This window comes from Ascaphus truei, chromosome 11 (genome assembly GCF_040206685.1).
Source record: "Ascaphus truei isolate aAscTru1 chromosome 11, aAscTru1.hap1, whole genome shotgun sequence".
NCBI lineage: Eukaryota > Metazoa > Chordata > Amphibia > Anura > Ascaphidae > Ascaphus > Ascaphus truei.
The window spans coordinates 39,817,371-39,834,411 of NC_134493.1; the positions used below are offsets into that span (position 1 = coordinate 39,817,371).

Genomic DNA, 17,041 nt, shown 5'->3' on the forward strand with positions numbered 1-17,041 from the left:
CCCCAACCCCGGCCAGCACCGGAGGGGTTAATAGTAACAATGTATTTGTAGCTTGGAACATAACACGAGAAATATGTAGTTACTAACCAAATAACTGGAACAATGTAAAACCCATTATCCATAGGAAACAGAACATACAGCTGACAGAATACACAGTGTTATAGGTGGAGGCTCATATCAGGAATAGACAATGTGCATATTGCCCTGGGAATAACTCCATTTGTTTTTCACAAGTACATATTACAGCTCATTGGAAGCTGTAAAGAGTTTCACTGTGTTCTTACAAATGGCTGTCACCCTCAGCCATCCTCTTTGTGCCCCTGTCACTGTAGGATGCTAGATTTACTTTTACTATTATAAGGTACAATTAGTTTTCCTGTAGGGAAAGGGGAACTCTGGATGTTTTCAGCCTTTCTAAACATTTGGTGACTGTGAGAATGAACATGGTCCCATGTAACCAAATAACCAGCAGTATATGGAAATTCTGCTCCTAGTTTCATTTTTCATCAAATGCAGCAGAATGAGCAGCTTTTTATTTTCTAAAGAGAGCAAATTGGGCTTAGGAAATCCACCCGGATCATCTCACTGCAGCTCAAACACTAATGTTTCTGTTTGAGAAGGAACTGTTTATTGCAAAGAAAAAAAAATGTTGTGTATTGGAATAAACAAACCTGATCAGAGTAGAAATGTATTTGATTAGAGGCTGCCTGTTCCTGCAGTCTAAGTAAACATCAAATCTACTATGTTTTAAAAGCTTGCAATGACCTGAACGTCTGGACCACGACTTAAAAACCCCAAGTGTGTCCCAAACCCAGCATGGCAAAGTGCTCACTTCCAATTGTATGATGTATTACATATCAATACATGCTGGAATTTGGAGTCCAGCCACATGAGCCTTATTACAGGGGAATGAAACACTTCAACCCGCAGAGTTACGTCTGGGGCAGGATCTGAATATAATATTCCATTTTAAACCTGGGCTAAAAGCTTTGGAGATAACTACATCATAACAGTAGTGTGGCTGCCATGAAGATAATTTACTTTTAGTGTCCATAAGGAATGTATTTTATGGGTAACATAACTACAGTAGTCTATTACTGTTTACACACACACACACACACACACACACACACACACACACACACACACACACACACACACACACACGAAACATACACACATATCATCCATCCATTATACAGCATATATCATACACACACACAAATACACACATATATAATGTATAACATACAGTCTCATCATACACCCATTATATATATCATACACACACATATATACATATATAACATACACACCTCATACACCCATTATATATATATATATATATATATATATATATATGTGAATGGATATTCCAGGCAAAATGTGACACATTGTGTGCTCATTTGCATGTCATTTCCCAGAATCCCTTGCTGCAGTGGGAGCACTGTATGCTAGGTGATAATGGTTGAAAGGCAGGGTTGCAGACCTGTCTAAGGCCGTGTCCATACTCCTGCCTCTCCTGCTGAGGCGCGCTCACGCTGTGGCAAGCAGGAGCTTTTGCCTGGCCGGCGAGGCAGTGAGCATGCTTGCGAGGCGGGCGGTAGGCGGGGCGCAGGGCGGGAGGTGCGGCGGGAGGCCGGGCGGGAGGCGGGGCAGGAGGCCTTACTCATGCGTCACCCTTGGGACACTTCCCCCGCAACAACTCACTCCACGAGCAACAACTCACCCCGCGAGCAACAACTCACCCCGCTGCCAGGCAGTCTCTCCCCCGTCCACATCTCTCGCCCTGCTCCACTCACCTCTTCCTCATTGGCTGCTTTGGAGTCACGTGAGCGGACTCAGCGCTCAAACTAAAATCCGACTGTCGGGTGAAAGTCGGCACTTTTCCGCACGGCTGCGGAAGCGTGCGCAAGCCCCTGCTAAAGCCGGTGGAGGTTTTTTGTTGCCTTTTTCACCCACCATAACTTATATGTCACACACACAGACATATATATAAAATATACACACACATTTTAAAGTATATACATACACACACACACACACATATTTTTTTTATATAACATACACACACATCATACACCCATTTTATATATATACGGTATATATATATATATATATATATATATATATATATATATATATATATATATATATATATATATATATATATATATCATACACACACACACATACACAAATGCATAAATGAGTTGCCTTCATTCACCTTTCTTGCAAACATGTAATTTTCAGCTCATAAGTAATTACAGTATATATGTAAAATAACCCTGTTTTGACCATTGCAATAAATGCTTTTGCTCCATCCCTACCCCTTTTAAACTCCCAGTATTTATCAGACAGATAAGAGATAAGAGAGGTTACATTTTAACTGAAATTTCCACCTATTCCTCTTCTCTGGCTACTGGTTCATTCTTGTACGTTTCTTACATAGCTGCTTGGAAAACTGACAAAGTAAATGCTTTTATCAGATATAATGTTGATTTTACTCTACAGTTAATGCAATACAGATCCCCATTTTAACCCTTTAGCATCGGTTTAGTGCTGTTTTGTAATAATCCGTTTATTGATACTATATGCAACTGTGTTACTTCTAATGGACAATTGACAATAATACTGTGTGTCCCCGTTATAGTGTATATACCGTGTGAACAAGTTATAGTGTATATACTGTGTGTACACATCATAGTGTATATTCGGTGTTCACACATTATCATGTATATACTGTGTGTACAAATCAAAATATATACTGCATTACATAGCCCACGTTATAGTGTATATACTGAGTACACATCATAGTGTATATACTGCATGTACATACACAGTGTATATACTGCCTATACACATCACTGCTTTTATTTTGGGGGCCAGTTTCACGCATTAATGATGTGTTCTCCCCTGGTTCTGTTGCTTTGCTGCACAGTAGAGGTGTGGTTACCATGCTGTAGCCTCCCCATAGAGATGCATTATTATTCAGTAGACACATTCTCGCATTTCCTTACCGCTTTTATGAGCCTATTTCAGACAAATCCTCCATTAACACGGGTGCCTATGAAACCCTTTAGTGCAGAGCAAGGGCTGGCAGCTTCACATCTATTAATATTCACACTTACCAATGTAACACCGATCTGGGTATCTGTCTGACCGTTTTCTAAAATAGACCTATGATAATATATGTGGAGTTATAGAGACGTTACCAAAACCACCTAAAATATCACATTTCATGTATTTCTCTAAACAGCTGAATATGATGAATGTGTTGTGTTTTGCTCTTACTGCCAATATAACCCCCCAACACAATCCCAAACAAGATCCCACATCATGTGCCAACCCCATGCCTGGCCTCTGCCTTTCAGCAGAGAGAAGAAATAGTGGCAAGACATGGCAGTCTTCCTGTCCTGTGTGTTTGGGTTCAGTCTCCAGCAGAGATGCAGATGTAATACCCAATTTGTGATGAGCAGAAGTAGCGTGCAAAGCAATAAGTGAGCAACAAGCAACACGTGAGCTGTACAAATCTACTGGATATCAGGATCTGTGGATCATTTAGATCTTGCCACAATGATCACAACATACAGAACATCTGACCCTCTGGCCAACTCCAGTCCTCAAGGGCAACAAACAGGTCATGTTTACAGGATATCCTAGCTTCAGCACAGGTGGCTCAGTCATAGACTGAGCCACTGATTGAACCACCTGTGCTGAAGCAGTGATATCCTGAAAACATGACCTACTGGTCGCTCTTGAGGACTGGAATTACCCATCCCTGCTCTAGAGTGTAAGCTCTCAGGACCAGGGCCCTCATTACCTTGCATATCTGTGTGTGCTTGTCTGTCCTCATTTGGTAGTTACTCTGTTTATGTCATGTTCCCCCCTTGTACCGCTGCATTTTGCCGCTTTGTAAATAAGCAATAATATTTCCCTGCATTAGAATGATACCCTGCAGTGTGAGGGGCTGTATCATCGGACTCCAGTTTTACAAGGTCAAGACAATTCCACTGCAAAGTTTTATTGATCAATTATTTTAACTTAGTACATTTCTGTATTTAACATCCATTCCTTGGGTGTTTGTAGACACACACATTAGAAATCAGTAGCACAGACAGATGTAATCACCCCCCTTTTTATTATACAGACAATATTAAGCTCGTTATTATTAGCAGCATTGATGACTATATAAAAAAATAGAAAATGTGCCTCAAATAAAACTGAACAAAATCAGCCCCCATCTACATTTCATAGTAATAGTTTGAAACATATGCATGAAAAATGATAGTCATTTTGTAGCCAGAATAGAACTTGGTTACAAGACAACTATTAGGAATGAATGAAAATACAATTATCGTCGTGAATATATATATATATATATATATATATATATATATATATATTTTTCATGCATGTTTCAAACTATTACTATTAAATGTAGATGGAGGCTGATTTTGTTCAGTTTTATTTGAGGCACATTTTCTATTTTTGATATAGTCATCAATGCTGCTAATAATAACGAGCTTAATATTGTCTGTATAATAAAAATGGGGGTGATTATATATATATATATATATATATATATATATATATATATATATATATATATATATATATATATATATATATATATATATATATTGTACTATTATTTTTTTTAAACAAGAATGATAATAAAAAAATAATAATATAAATAAATTCTTGCCAACAGATACACTGCCCCAGCCTTTCTTTTCCCACCTTAAATCAGCGTCCGAGGTTATATATATACTGTATTTTCCTAGACAGGGGAACGGGTGAGTAAGATCCGGGTGAGTAAGATCCGGGTGAGGGATGGGGCATCAAGGGACAGGGTCTGATCATTACACCCCCCTCCCTCCCTATGGCCAGAGATGCGATCCCTTGCGATCCCTTCCCTGGGAGCCAGCGCTGGGCAGTGGGGTTAGATCCTCTCCGGGTAATGCAGTGATTGGGAAGCTGTGATGGGAATACAGGGGGGTGCGTTTGGGAGGGGGATCCCTCCATACCAGCTGCGTTATAGAGAGGTTAATACCAGAGAATGATGTTGCCTTGTTTTAACCCCATGCAGTGCTGGCAGCTATGCCAGGCGCTGCAGCTCCTTCTGGCACTGAAGAGGTTAAGCGATCTGACCATCACACAATCCTCCACCACGTGGGACAACACTGCACGGGGGGGGGGGGGGGGTCCCACTGTAAGGGGGTGGGAGCCCCGCCCTGTGTCTCTACTAACCAATCAGGAGGAGAGGGGTGGGCGTGGCTGCAGGGTGCTTCTTAAGGAGAGGCAGGCGGTGTAGTGAGGATTGCAGGGAGAGGGCAGCGCTAGGTGAGGGTTGGGAGCCACATGCAGACTCTGCTCCATACAACCTGTTACTCATCCGCAGCCAGCACCGGGGGACCTGCAGAGACACCCTACATCCAGTGATCTGGAACCCGCCACAGCCAGCCCTGGGGGACCTGCAGAGACTCCCTACATCCAGTGATCTGGAACCCGCCACAGCCAGCCCTGGGGGACCTGCAGAGACTCCCTACATCCAGTGATCTGGAACCCGCCACAGCCAGCCCTGGGGGACCTGCAGAGACTCCCTACATCCAGTGATCTGGAACCCCCCCACAGCCAGCCCTGGGGGACCTGCAGAGACTCCCTACATCCAGTGATCTGGAACCCCCCCACAGCCAGCCCTGGGGGACCTGCAGAGACACCCTACACCCAGTGATCTGGAACCCCCCCACAGCCACAGCCAGGCCTGGGGGACCTTCAGAGACTCACCCTGCACCCAGTGATCTGGAACCACCCCACAGCCAGCCCTGGGGGACCTGCAGAGACTCACCCTGCACCCAGTGATCTGGAACCACCCCACAGCCACAGCCAGCCCTGGGGGACCTGCAGAGACTCACCCTGCACCCAGTGATCTGGAACCTCCCCAACAGCCAGAGCTGCAATCAAGTGGAAGCCTTAGAACCTTGGGAGTCACACCCAGGGCTGCACCCAACAACCAACTAGGAGATATTCGCACCCAGTGACCCAGAGGGGGGCTGCGCACAGCGCCTGGATCTGACCCAGTGCACCAAGAGAGGGTACCCAGACCGCGCAGCTGTGAGAGGAACCTGGCATCTCCCCGTGCGCTCAGATATCTGCGCCCTGACCCCCTGTCCACTGCCCCAGATCCCTGCCCACTGACCCCCTGCCCCAGCCCCCCTGCCCACTGACCCCCTTCCCCAGCCCCCCTGCCCACTGACCCCCTGCCCCAGCTCCCCTGCCCACTGACCCCCTTCCCCAGCCCCCCTGCCCACTGACCCCCTTCCCCAGCCCCCCTGCGCCCGGCTCCCTGATGCTGAACACCAGCGCGGACCAGGCCCCGGAGGCTCCGTGCAGCCCCGCCGGCACCGCCAGCTCCATGTCCCACGTTTCGGACTCTGACTCGGACTCTCCGCTCTCTCCGGCCGGCTCTGAGGGTCGCGGCTCCCGCAGCCCCCCCGGGGTCCCCTCCGCGCACCCCCCGGGACACCTGGACGAGCGCTTCCCCGCCTGCATCCGCGACGCCGTGTCCCAGGTGCTGAAGGGCTATGACTGGAGCCTGGTGCCCATGCCCGTCCGGGGCTCCGGGGCCCTGAAAGCCAAACCCCACGTCAAGAGGCCCATGAACGCGTTCATGGTGTGGGCGCAGGCGGCGCGGCGGAAGCTGGCGGATCAGTACCCACATCTGCACAACGCCGAGCTCAGCAAGACGCTGGGCAAGCTGTGGCGGTCAGTATACCCCTACTGCCTACTATACATAATATACCTACTGTGTACCATGCATATATATAATATATACCTACTGTGTACCATGCATATATATAATATATACCTACTGTGTACCATGCATATATATATATAATATATACCTACTGTGTACCATGCACATATATATAATATATACCTACTGTGTACCATGCACATATATATAATATATACCTACTGTGTACCATGCACATATATATAATATATACCTACTGTGTACCATGCACATATATATAATATATACCTACTGTGTACCATGCATATATATATATAATATATACCTACTGTGTACCATGCATATATATATAATATATACCTACTGTGTACCATGCATATATATATATATATAATATATACCTACTGTGTACCATGCATATATATATAATATATACCTACTGTGTACCATGCACATATATAATATATACCTACTGTGTACCATGCATATATATATATAATATATACCTACTGTGTACCATGCATATATATATATAATATATACCTACTGTGTACCATGCATGTATATAATATATACCTACTGTGTACCATGCATGTATATAACATATACCTACTGTGTACCATGCATGTATATAATATATACCTACTGTGTACTATGCATATATATAATATATACCTACTGTGTACTGTACATATATATATATATATATATATATATATATATATATATATATATATATATATATATATATATATATATATATATATAATATACCTACTACCTACTGTCTAATATGTATATTAGTGTTTGCTGCATATATCCCAGAATTAGTTAAGCAGGACCTCGGGGAAGGTGTGCCCTTGTATTTGTGTGTGTGTGTGAGACCATGCATTCACATCTCATAGTTGGAGGTCCCCAGTTGATGATCCCCCCTCCCCCCCCCCCTGTAACATCCCATCTCCTGGGAACAGTCTCTAAGATTAAACTGCTGTCCACCCGTGTGAAGAGGTAAAGAAGGTTGTACTCCTATCATTGGAATATGGGGCTTGCCTGCTCAGCCAGTTCTCACACAAGTAGTGGAAACTCCTGCAGTTGATAGATTACTTGGGCATGAAGAATCACTGGTTTGCTGCAGTAACCTCACAGGGTGAAGAAGGCTTCCCTGACAGCAAGCGGCTAAGTCCCCCCGCGGGCTTTAAACTTGCAGGGATCTATATTCATCCAGCTCTAAAACTAACAAGTTCAGTGATGATGCTGAGAGATCGTTGTGCCAGACCGTGTCTGTTCCACGCACCCATCTCTGGGTGCTCCTCAATAGAATGATCTGCCTCCCGCACCCACACTGCCTGCTTTAGTTCAATGACAGGGGTAGGTAGCATGAGATTTAGGTGAAATATTAGCCCTCCAGGTGAAATATGTCTACTGTCTGTGGATATCCTCACCCTGGGCAGTTGTCTGCACTTAGTTACCCAAAGTGACATCTTCAGATGTTACATGACACACATGAGCAGGACTTTACCTACTGACAGGGGTGAACATAAATCCAAAATAAGGAACCCCCCCCCCCCCCCCAACCCCTCCTGCGGTTCACACACTGGGACACACATCACTGAGAAAAGCCATGGAAATGGATTCACTCTGCAGCCCCACTGCGGTGCCAGCTTGTCTAACAATGTTATTGTGGATGCACCACTCTGGTGAAAGTGGTCCATCTAATGCCACAAAAAGGATCCCCAAGCCATGTGACATGTTTATCTGCAGCAGGTTCAGTTCCTGCTCATGACACGCATTATGTGCCCAAAAGCTATTTCAACACTCAGTAGCACTTTACATTCCCATAGGAAATGTATTGCATGCATATTCCTTTCTACAAGAACCCAGTCCTATGCAAATATAAGTTAGACATTCCTAATAATGGGGGCTTCAAAGCCCTCAAATATTACTGAACCCCACTCACTACAAAGCGGGGACCCCTCTGAAATGGGAGTTACATGTTTAAAACCTAGCCACCGGCAAACTCTGTTTTCTTCCTGTGTCTGTTTTTAAAAACAACAGATTGTAAGCTCCTCCGACCAGGAAACTATATACAAGAATTAGGCTACCACTCAAAAATACATCTGAGAAATGAAATATTAACCCGGTCACTTGCCACTCTGACACTCTGGACATTTTTAGGATCAGTGGGGGTCATTCTATTCTTCCCTTAACCGCTCTGCTGCCAAATAGGATTACAGCACCATTACTTTTAAAGTTGTCTATGGAACAAAAAAGTTGTTTTTTTTACAATGATTTCTGCCCCCTCATACACTTTCTCCAGAAACACTTGAGATTTAAAATTATTTATATCTGCTTTCTGGAAACTTGTGGCTGGGTTGATATTGTGAATTCAGGGTGTATACGGTGCTGTGTGTATGCTGTGCTATTTCTAGGAATAATAATAATTAAAAAAAAAAAACTGTTGCACAAATATACAAGTATGGCGAGTCATGTTTATAACACCGTTAATGTAACTATATCCTTGTGTCTTTCAATTTAATCATGTAAATACTCATTTCATAAAGGGATTGTAATAAAGTTACAGATTGAGATAATCAGAATAAACGAAATATAGACAATATATCACATGCTCCTCCAGCAGGGAATGGGTTAATCAGTAGATACGAACGGGTGGCCAACGCCTGTCCTCAAGAGCTACCAACAGGTCAGGTTTTCAGGATATCCCTGCTACAGCACAGGTGGCCCAGTCAAAGACTGAGCCGTTGATTAAGCCACCTGTGCTGAAGCAGGGATATCCTGAAAACCTGACCTGTTGGTAGCTCTTGAGGACTAAAGTTGGCCTCCCCAGGTGTAGCCTCTGTTTATTTCTTGCTGATTGTCACTGGATACAAAACAGGCACTGTTAGTATTAATAAGCAACCACTATTCTAATATAAGTAGCACATATTGCTGACCTCTCTGGCGCTGTGGGCTCAACTAATTCGGGTCATTTTCCAGGACAACACTTAACTACAACAACAACAATGTAACAGCTAACTTGTTAGTCTCCATCGCGGGGAAATTCAATGGCTAAATTAACCATCCTGTCCTTTTTATTGTTTGTATTGAAGGTTTGGGGTTTCATGAATTCCGCGTAGCGTTTGCAGTGCAGTGCTAGCCGCAAGACAATGCACTGCACTCCCTTTGGCAGAGGAGTAACTGTAAGGGATAATATTACATGGAAACTTTTTTGTGTGTGTGTTTTTATTTTTCAGGTGGGCCCCATGGGAAATATTTGGAAATCTTTTTTTGCCGTGATCCGCATAATAACAACATATATTAAATATTCCAAGAAAATACCATTTTTTGGGGGGTATCGTGTTTTGCTCACCCTTGATTTTCCAGAAGCTTTGAGGAAGGGAACGCACTTTTTTTTTTTAATGGATTATTTTGTACCCCCTTGTTACTGAAAAACCATGTGTTGATGACCCCACTCGGCACACAAAGAGTTAAAATGAATAGCAAGCCATGACTTGCAGTGTCTACTCTATATAAACCTTATTCCCTGCAATATATTCTTATTAAACGCTGGCATAAATAATTAACCCCTTCACTGCCAATGGGGCCAGCCTGCTGCGCATGGCAGGCTCTGTTGGCAGTGAAGGGGTTAATGATTTCTTTGCCAGTGGCCTAGAAAAGGTTAATACGTGCAGTATTTGGCTAAAGTCCAAACGCTGATAAATGATTCATGGGTGACAGCGATTAATTAATGCAGCAGATTGTAAGAGAGGTGTCATGTCCTGAACAGTCACATCGAGAGTACAGTTATATGCGGAACATCTCATCCCCGGTGACTTCATCCCATAACTTCTAAGGTGCATTTCCACTAAGAATTTAAGAAGCAACCGGGAACCTATAGTATGCGATTCATGAACATGACAACGATGCAGGAATTAGGGCTGTTTCTAGCTATTAGTAGTTATAAAAAACAAAGAATTAAAACATTCTATTTTTGTTTTATTTTTATGATGTGAGCAATTCTGACCCTGAAGGTTTAAAAATCTGCTTGCATTTATTTAAGATTATGGCCAACCCATCACATGTACAGTTTCTCATTTTCTTAGGCATTAAAATGTAGTATTTCCTTTTTTTTTTTTTTTTTAATCTAAAATTTCTGGTAAATCCGGCTGTGTTTCTTTCTCAATCTCTTAAAAAAAAAAAACGCGAAACTTTTTGCTTGGGACAGGGAACAGCAAAAACCACCAGAGCAGGCTGCTGACTCTTGTTTTTAAAGTAATTGGCTTGCTAAAATGTATCATAAATATTTTATCGTTCAAATTACTGTAATGCTAAAAATTCATGAACCAAAGACCCTGCTTTGTTACAGGATATTAAGGATATTACTGCTGTGGGGTTGTATGTTTTAGACATAAGATGAAAAAGAAAAAAAAAGAAATTTAAGGCAAAGGCCCAAGATAAAAACATTGAACTGTATCCCTGCTGTGTGTACAAACCCGGAATGTGGGATTCTTATACTTGTATTCATACAAAGTAACATTATTTTGCATTGCATTGATAAGACAAAAAAGAACATTTCCGCAAAAACAAAAACCCCAGCAATCAGGGAAGTTTATCCTGATGAATGTTACTTTGTTGCCTTTATATATTTTCCGGTTCCGGCAAACAGAAATATAATGAAGGCGGTATCTCTGAGTATATTTGTGGGTTCTGAGAACTTTGCTGCAGTTTTATCATTTGTATATGCTGTGACTAAAAACGTTGCTGTTCATATTGTTGTTTATTGTCTTGAGGTAGATACAATTAAATGAAAGCAGTGATTGCTAAAATAAAATAAAATGCTGCTTTAATCCGAGGCAGTAAATAAAAAAAAATACTTTGGTGCGTGAGAGGGGTACTCATCTATATAACACCCGAAAAACCTAAATATACTCCAACTGTATATTTTCTATAGTCTGAGGAAATCTTAAAGTGGAATACAACTTTTTGCTTTTTACAATGACTAGAGATACTGGTGTGTGTGTGTGTGTGTGTGTGTGTGCTGTGATTTCTTCCCTTATATTTTACCGTGGTTGTTTTGCCTTTTAATGGGATGATTCTATATATTGGGTTATTTGCTGTTCTGTTACATAGAGTAGCACTAACCCGCCCGGCGTAGCCAGAATTGCATCTCTCTGCGGGTCTCTTCAGATAGGACAATGATCCCTTCTTTGTAACTCTTGTTATGTCGCACTGAGAACCCAACAATCCCAAACCCCAGCGTTTGTTTTATATCAGAGGTCACACACGGTTTGATTTTCTTTATAATTGTCACCGACAGACCGCGCTGACCCTAGACCGTAAACATAGTGAATGTGCATTAAATTAACGCTGGGATATTTAGCATTGATACGTATTTTATTCGGCCCAACCTCTGGTAACACCAGTACCGATTAACCCTTTCCTTTCTGCTTTGTATTTCCCCTTATATTATATTGAAGTATTTAACCTTTATACTTATTACCATACATGTTTTGTCAGTTGGATGTAGCATTGGGCGCCCCTGTCTTTTGTTGTATTCTTTTGCCACGCTCAGAAGCACTCTTTTTGACATAAATATATATTCATGATGTGGTGGGTGTAGGAGTTTGAGCTAGCTGGGAATGTGTGTATTTCCCCTTGTTCACGGCAGGGAATGATATAGGATTTGTGGCTTTGTTTCTATTTTGTGCCTTTCTCGGGAGAAAAGAGCAGGTTTTGTGATTATATATATATATATATATATATATAACTGTATGCTCAACTGCATGTCTTAGGCAGGTCTGCAACCCCACCTTTCACCATTATCACCCAGCATACAGCACTTCCACTGCAGCAAGGGATTCTGGGAAATGACATGCAAATGAGCACACAGTGCCACTTTATATATATATATATATATGTATATATATTTTTTTTTTATTTTTTTTTTAATAAATGTGGGTTCCTATAAAATCTTCACAATTCCCCAGTGCCAGAGAAGCCAGCTATTCATTGCAAAGCAGGGGGGTCAGCAGGGCAGAAGTCCTGATAAGGTTGCATTGAGGGACTTAACCATGTCCCTCTCTTTCCCCAACAGTTTGCTGAGTGAGAATGAGAAACGTCCATTTGTGGAGGAAGCTGAGCGGTTACGAGTGCAGCATAAGAAGGATCACCCCGACTACAAGTACCAGCCACGCAGGAGGAAGAGTGTGAAAACCGGGCAGAGTGACTCCGACTCTGGGGCGGAGCTGGGTCATCACCCCGGGCCCCAGATCTACAAGTCTGACTCGGGTCTGGGCGGCATGGGAGAAAGGGACCTTCATGGGGAACATGCAGGTATTGGACCAGCACACTCCTATCACTATTGTTAGCAAGTACACAACAGTACTGAGTTGGGTTCTTAGTTATGTGAAAGCTTGGCACACCTTGTACTCATGGTGAAGAATAATGATTGTGACCACATCTGCAGCTATCCCAACATTTCCATCTGCGGTTGGACCATCATCATAGGAATCATCTTTAATGATTCTGATGGCTTTAATCTTTCTCAGAGGCGTGACCACACAAGAATCACACTGGAGTTTCAGAAATCACGTAGATATATTGTATATTTAAGAAATAAAGTGGTTAAACCAACAAGTGGGTTAAGGCCAAGCCTTTTTTTGCAGAGCAGTACTTCATTCATTTTGCTGTCCTGTAAATATGGTTAAAAAAAAGTAATCAAACTCCCTATTTCCAGTAAGGAGACACAGCATGTGCCAGCTTCATTTAGTTTGCTGTATAAAATATTCTTGCCTTACCACAAGCTTGGAAGGGACAATTTTCCAAAAACAACTTCTCTGGATACTGCAATAATGTTCGCTTTTGCATGTAATTCATTTACATAAACGTGTAACGCCTCATAAAAAAATGTACTCCGCAAGAAATCCGTCTTTTTAATAATTTCTCTTGTTTTTTCCTGGTGTTAGGTCAAAACCATGGACCTCCAACTCCACCAACCACTCCCAAAACCGATATGCACCATAGTGGCAAGCCGGAACTGAAGCATGAAGTTCGAAGGACCATGGAGGGCGGCCGTCAGAACATTGATTTCAGCAACGTGGATATCAGTGAACTGAGCAGTGAGGTCATCAGCAACATGGAGAGCTTTGATGTTCATGAATTTGACCAGTACCTGCCACTCAATGGTCATGTGGCTATTCCAGCTGACCACGGGCATAACTCCACTGCAGCATCCTATGCCGTATCCTATTCTCACACGGCTGGTGCGGGTACCACCCAAGCACCTGTCTGGTCCCATAAAAGCCCTTCTGCTTCGTCCTCCTCTTCCAATGAATCTGTTCAACAGAGGCCTCACATCAAGACAGAGCAGCTGAGTCCCAGCCATTACAGTGACCAGTCCCATGGGTCACCTACTCATTCTGACTACGGCTCCTACAGTGCCCAGGCTTGTACCACCACCACGTCTGGTGCCACAGCATCCAACTCTTTCCCCAGCTCCCAGTGTGACTACACAGACCTCCCAAGCTCCAACTACTACAACCCATATTCTGGGTATCCATCCAGCCTGTACCAATACCCTTACTTCCATTCTTCCCGCCGTCCCTATGCCACGCCTATACTCAATAGCTTGTCCATTCCACCAGCTCACAGCACCAATGTCAACTGGGATCAACCAGTCTACACAACCCTGACAAGGCCTTAAAAGTTTTTTTTTATCCCATGGACTAAGGACCTTTATGCCATAGTTCGGTTTCTGGCTGTTGAAGTCTTCCAGAACATATGCACTATTGACAGAATGGAATAGTGGGAGGCACAGTGCCAGTTTTTTTTTTTTTTTTTTAACTTTTTACAAGTGCCTGCTGATAAACTCAGGACGTGTTCCTACTCTGAAAAGCATGGTGGGCCTTCAGACTTCTCCGGACAACAAGTGCGAAGAACTGAAAGCTCTAGCGTCTTGTTCTACGTAACTGTGACATTTATATGAAGGATGGCCCTCCAAATCCTATATGAGGGACTGAGATTATCGGTGCAAAATTAGGAGGTGCCAAACGCTCCGAGGTTTAATGCAATGTGAGATACAGACCAACGCAGCATTAAGAATGTGCTATGACCAATTCATACATTTCTAACAATTCCATTTTTTATTATGTAGGTGAAATACACAGGGCCATATTTGACGAAACAATCCGTCTCCGTTAGATTTAAAATCTCCACTGCGGTAGCAGTGTTTTACATTTGTAAGGCAGTATTCATTGTTAGTGAGTGATAGCCCAGTGGGGCAATTCTCATGAACTCTTTTACTGCCAGAGTGGGCTTGTTATAAACCCCGTCACATCAGTCTCGCTCAGGCTTTGATGACTACAAAGCGCCTATTTTAGTGGAGTGTTCTACGCAAGGTTTGGCTGTAATTAACCTTTTTTTTTGTTTTCTTCAAATGTTCTTATAGTTATGAGATCTGTTAAATCTATATATTTATGTGTCGTATTATAATTGTTTGATTACTTGTGGAAAAGTAGAAGGATGAAGGGGGGGAAAAAAAGCAGTCAAAAGTCAGTGTGTAATTAGTGGAGAAAGTAAAGAGTAGGGGGTGATATACACAAACTCGCAAACCCGTAGGCGCGTGCGGGGGGGGGGGGGGTGACCCCGCAACTAACTCGAGAAAGCAGAACGAGTACAGAATATATAAAGGGACACCGCTGTGCTTGCCTTTGGGTTGGTGTGCGACATTGTGTAAAAGGCGCAGATCTGTGCTAGATTACCCACTTTCATATGGGTGCTAAATCGTTTGTTTTTTTTTTTTAATAGCTGGTGTGGATATATGGGTAAACCATATCAGATAATACCATCAGAGATTAAATAGGTGGAATCAGTGATTATTTGGGAAATTTTGAACATCAATAAACAAGAGTATCGTAATAGGTTTATTTAAAATATATAATGGTACTGGTGAAAAACAAGCTAATTGGGAACAGGCACTGCCCATGAAGCTCTGATACTAAAACCCTCTCCACTTAATGTTTTGGATACTTAGATGTTGACTAATATTTGATTATTATTTTATTTTATTTTCTACTTCCATTGTATGCTGAGCATATAATAACTTCTTCTACTTTATGGTAACTTGTGCCTTTTTTTAAAAATATATAAAAAAAAAAGAAACTTTGTAAATTTTGAAATACATTTTTAGAAATTATTTTCTGTTTTCTACCTTTTTTTCTTACTATTTTCTAAAACTCGTTTTCTCGGGTCAGATTTCCTGTTGTAACGCATTTAGGAAAAAGGACTTTTTATGCAAATCGATTCTTTTTTTTTTTTTTTTTCTGTTCAAGGCGTGACGAGATTTCATTTTGTAGCTTGCCAGCTTTGTGTTTGTTTTTCATTAAGCAAAGCTAACTTTTGTATACGCTGTCTTTGAGAAAATTAAAAATGGCTTTTTATCAAAACTGCTACGGGTTTGTCATTTTGTCTTGTAAATAAAAATTCCACTTGTGGTGCATTTCGATGTCTCAGACAGGCCTGCGACCCTGTCTTTCCCCATTATCTCTTAGCATACAAGGCTTCCACTGCAGCTAGGGATTCTGGGTAATGACATGCAACAGTGTCACCTGTTTTGCTTCTTATCCATTTTAAATAGAGCCCTCTAAGCTTCTGCCTGCCGCATTGCACAGCATGGGTTAAAGAAGTGCCTAGTTTGCAACCCTGCTCAGACAGCTGTTTTGGGGGTCTCATCAGTGAGAGGTTGGTTGCTGTCATTTTGTCTTCAAGTTGTGAACAAAACAACTTGATTTCTCAACGTTGTATTTTCATCCCGATTAAAACCAAAAAAAGAGCCCCTTACTTATTGAGTATGTATTGCAGATTCTGTGATATTTGCGGTTAAAGTCTTTTCCTTTAATAAAAAAAAAATCTATTAACATTTGAAATAATGAAACCAATGTACTGGAAGGTGTAACATCGACCGTAACCTTATTGAAACTTCAATATATGTTGTGAAGTGAGATTGAAATCTAAAGACTCTGGGTTTTGTTTCCCTGGTTGATATTAATTTAAAACAACAACCGCAAGACTGAGCCTGGGACAAACTCAATCTGAATCAAGTCTACATGAATGTGGAAAATATTTGTCAGCGTGCCTGTTTACTGGAGAATTGCAGTGCAGCGTGTAATGTATTCTCGTAGGTATAAAGCAAGGGTGGCCAACTCCAGTCCTCAAGGGCCACCAACAGGTCAGGTGTTAAGGATATCCCTGCTTCAGCACAGGTGGCTAAGTAAAAATAACAGCCAT

The 17,041-nt window shown here is 42.2% G+C and overlaps 1 protein-coding gene across 1 annotated transcript; it reads left to right on the top strand.

Annotated features, from left to right (window-relative positions):
* Positions 1 to 5,301: 5,301 nt before the first annotated feature.
* SOX8 (SRY-box transcription factor 8) lies at positions 5,302 to 16,200 on the top strand. Its single transcript, XM_075565786.1, has 3 exons — positions 5,302 to 6,768; positions 12,852 to 13,090; positions 13,723 to 16,200. The coding sequence occupies exons 1-3, from the start codon at positions 6,353 to 6,355 to the stop codon at positions 14,457 to 14,459; spliced, it is 1,392 nt and encodes a 463-aa protein (XP_075421901.1). The 5' UTR covers positions 5,302 to 6,352; the 3' UTR covers positions 14,460 to 16,200.
* Positions 16,201 to 17,041: the final 841 nt, after the last annotated feature.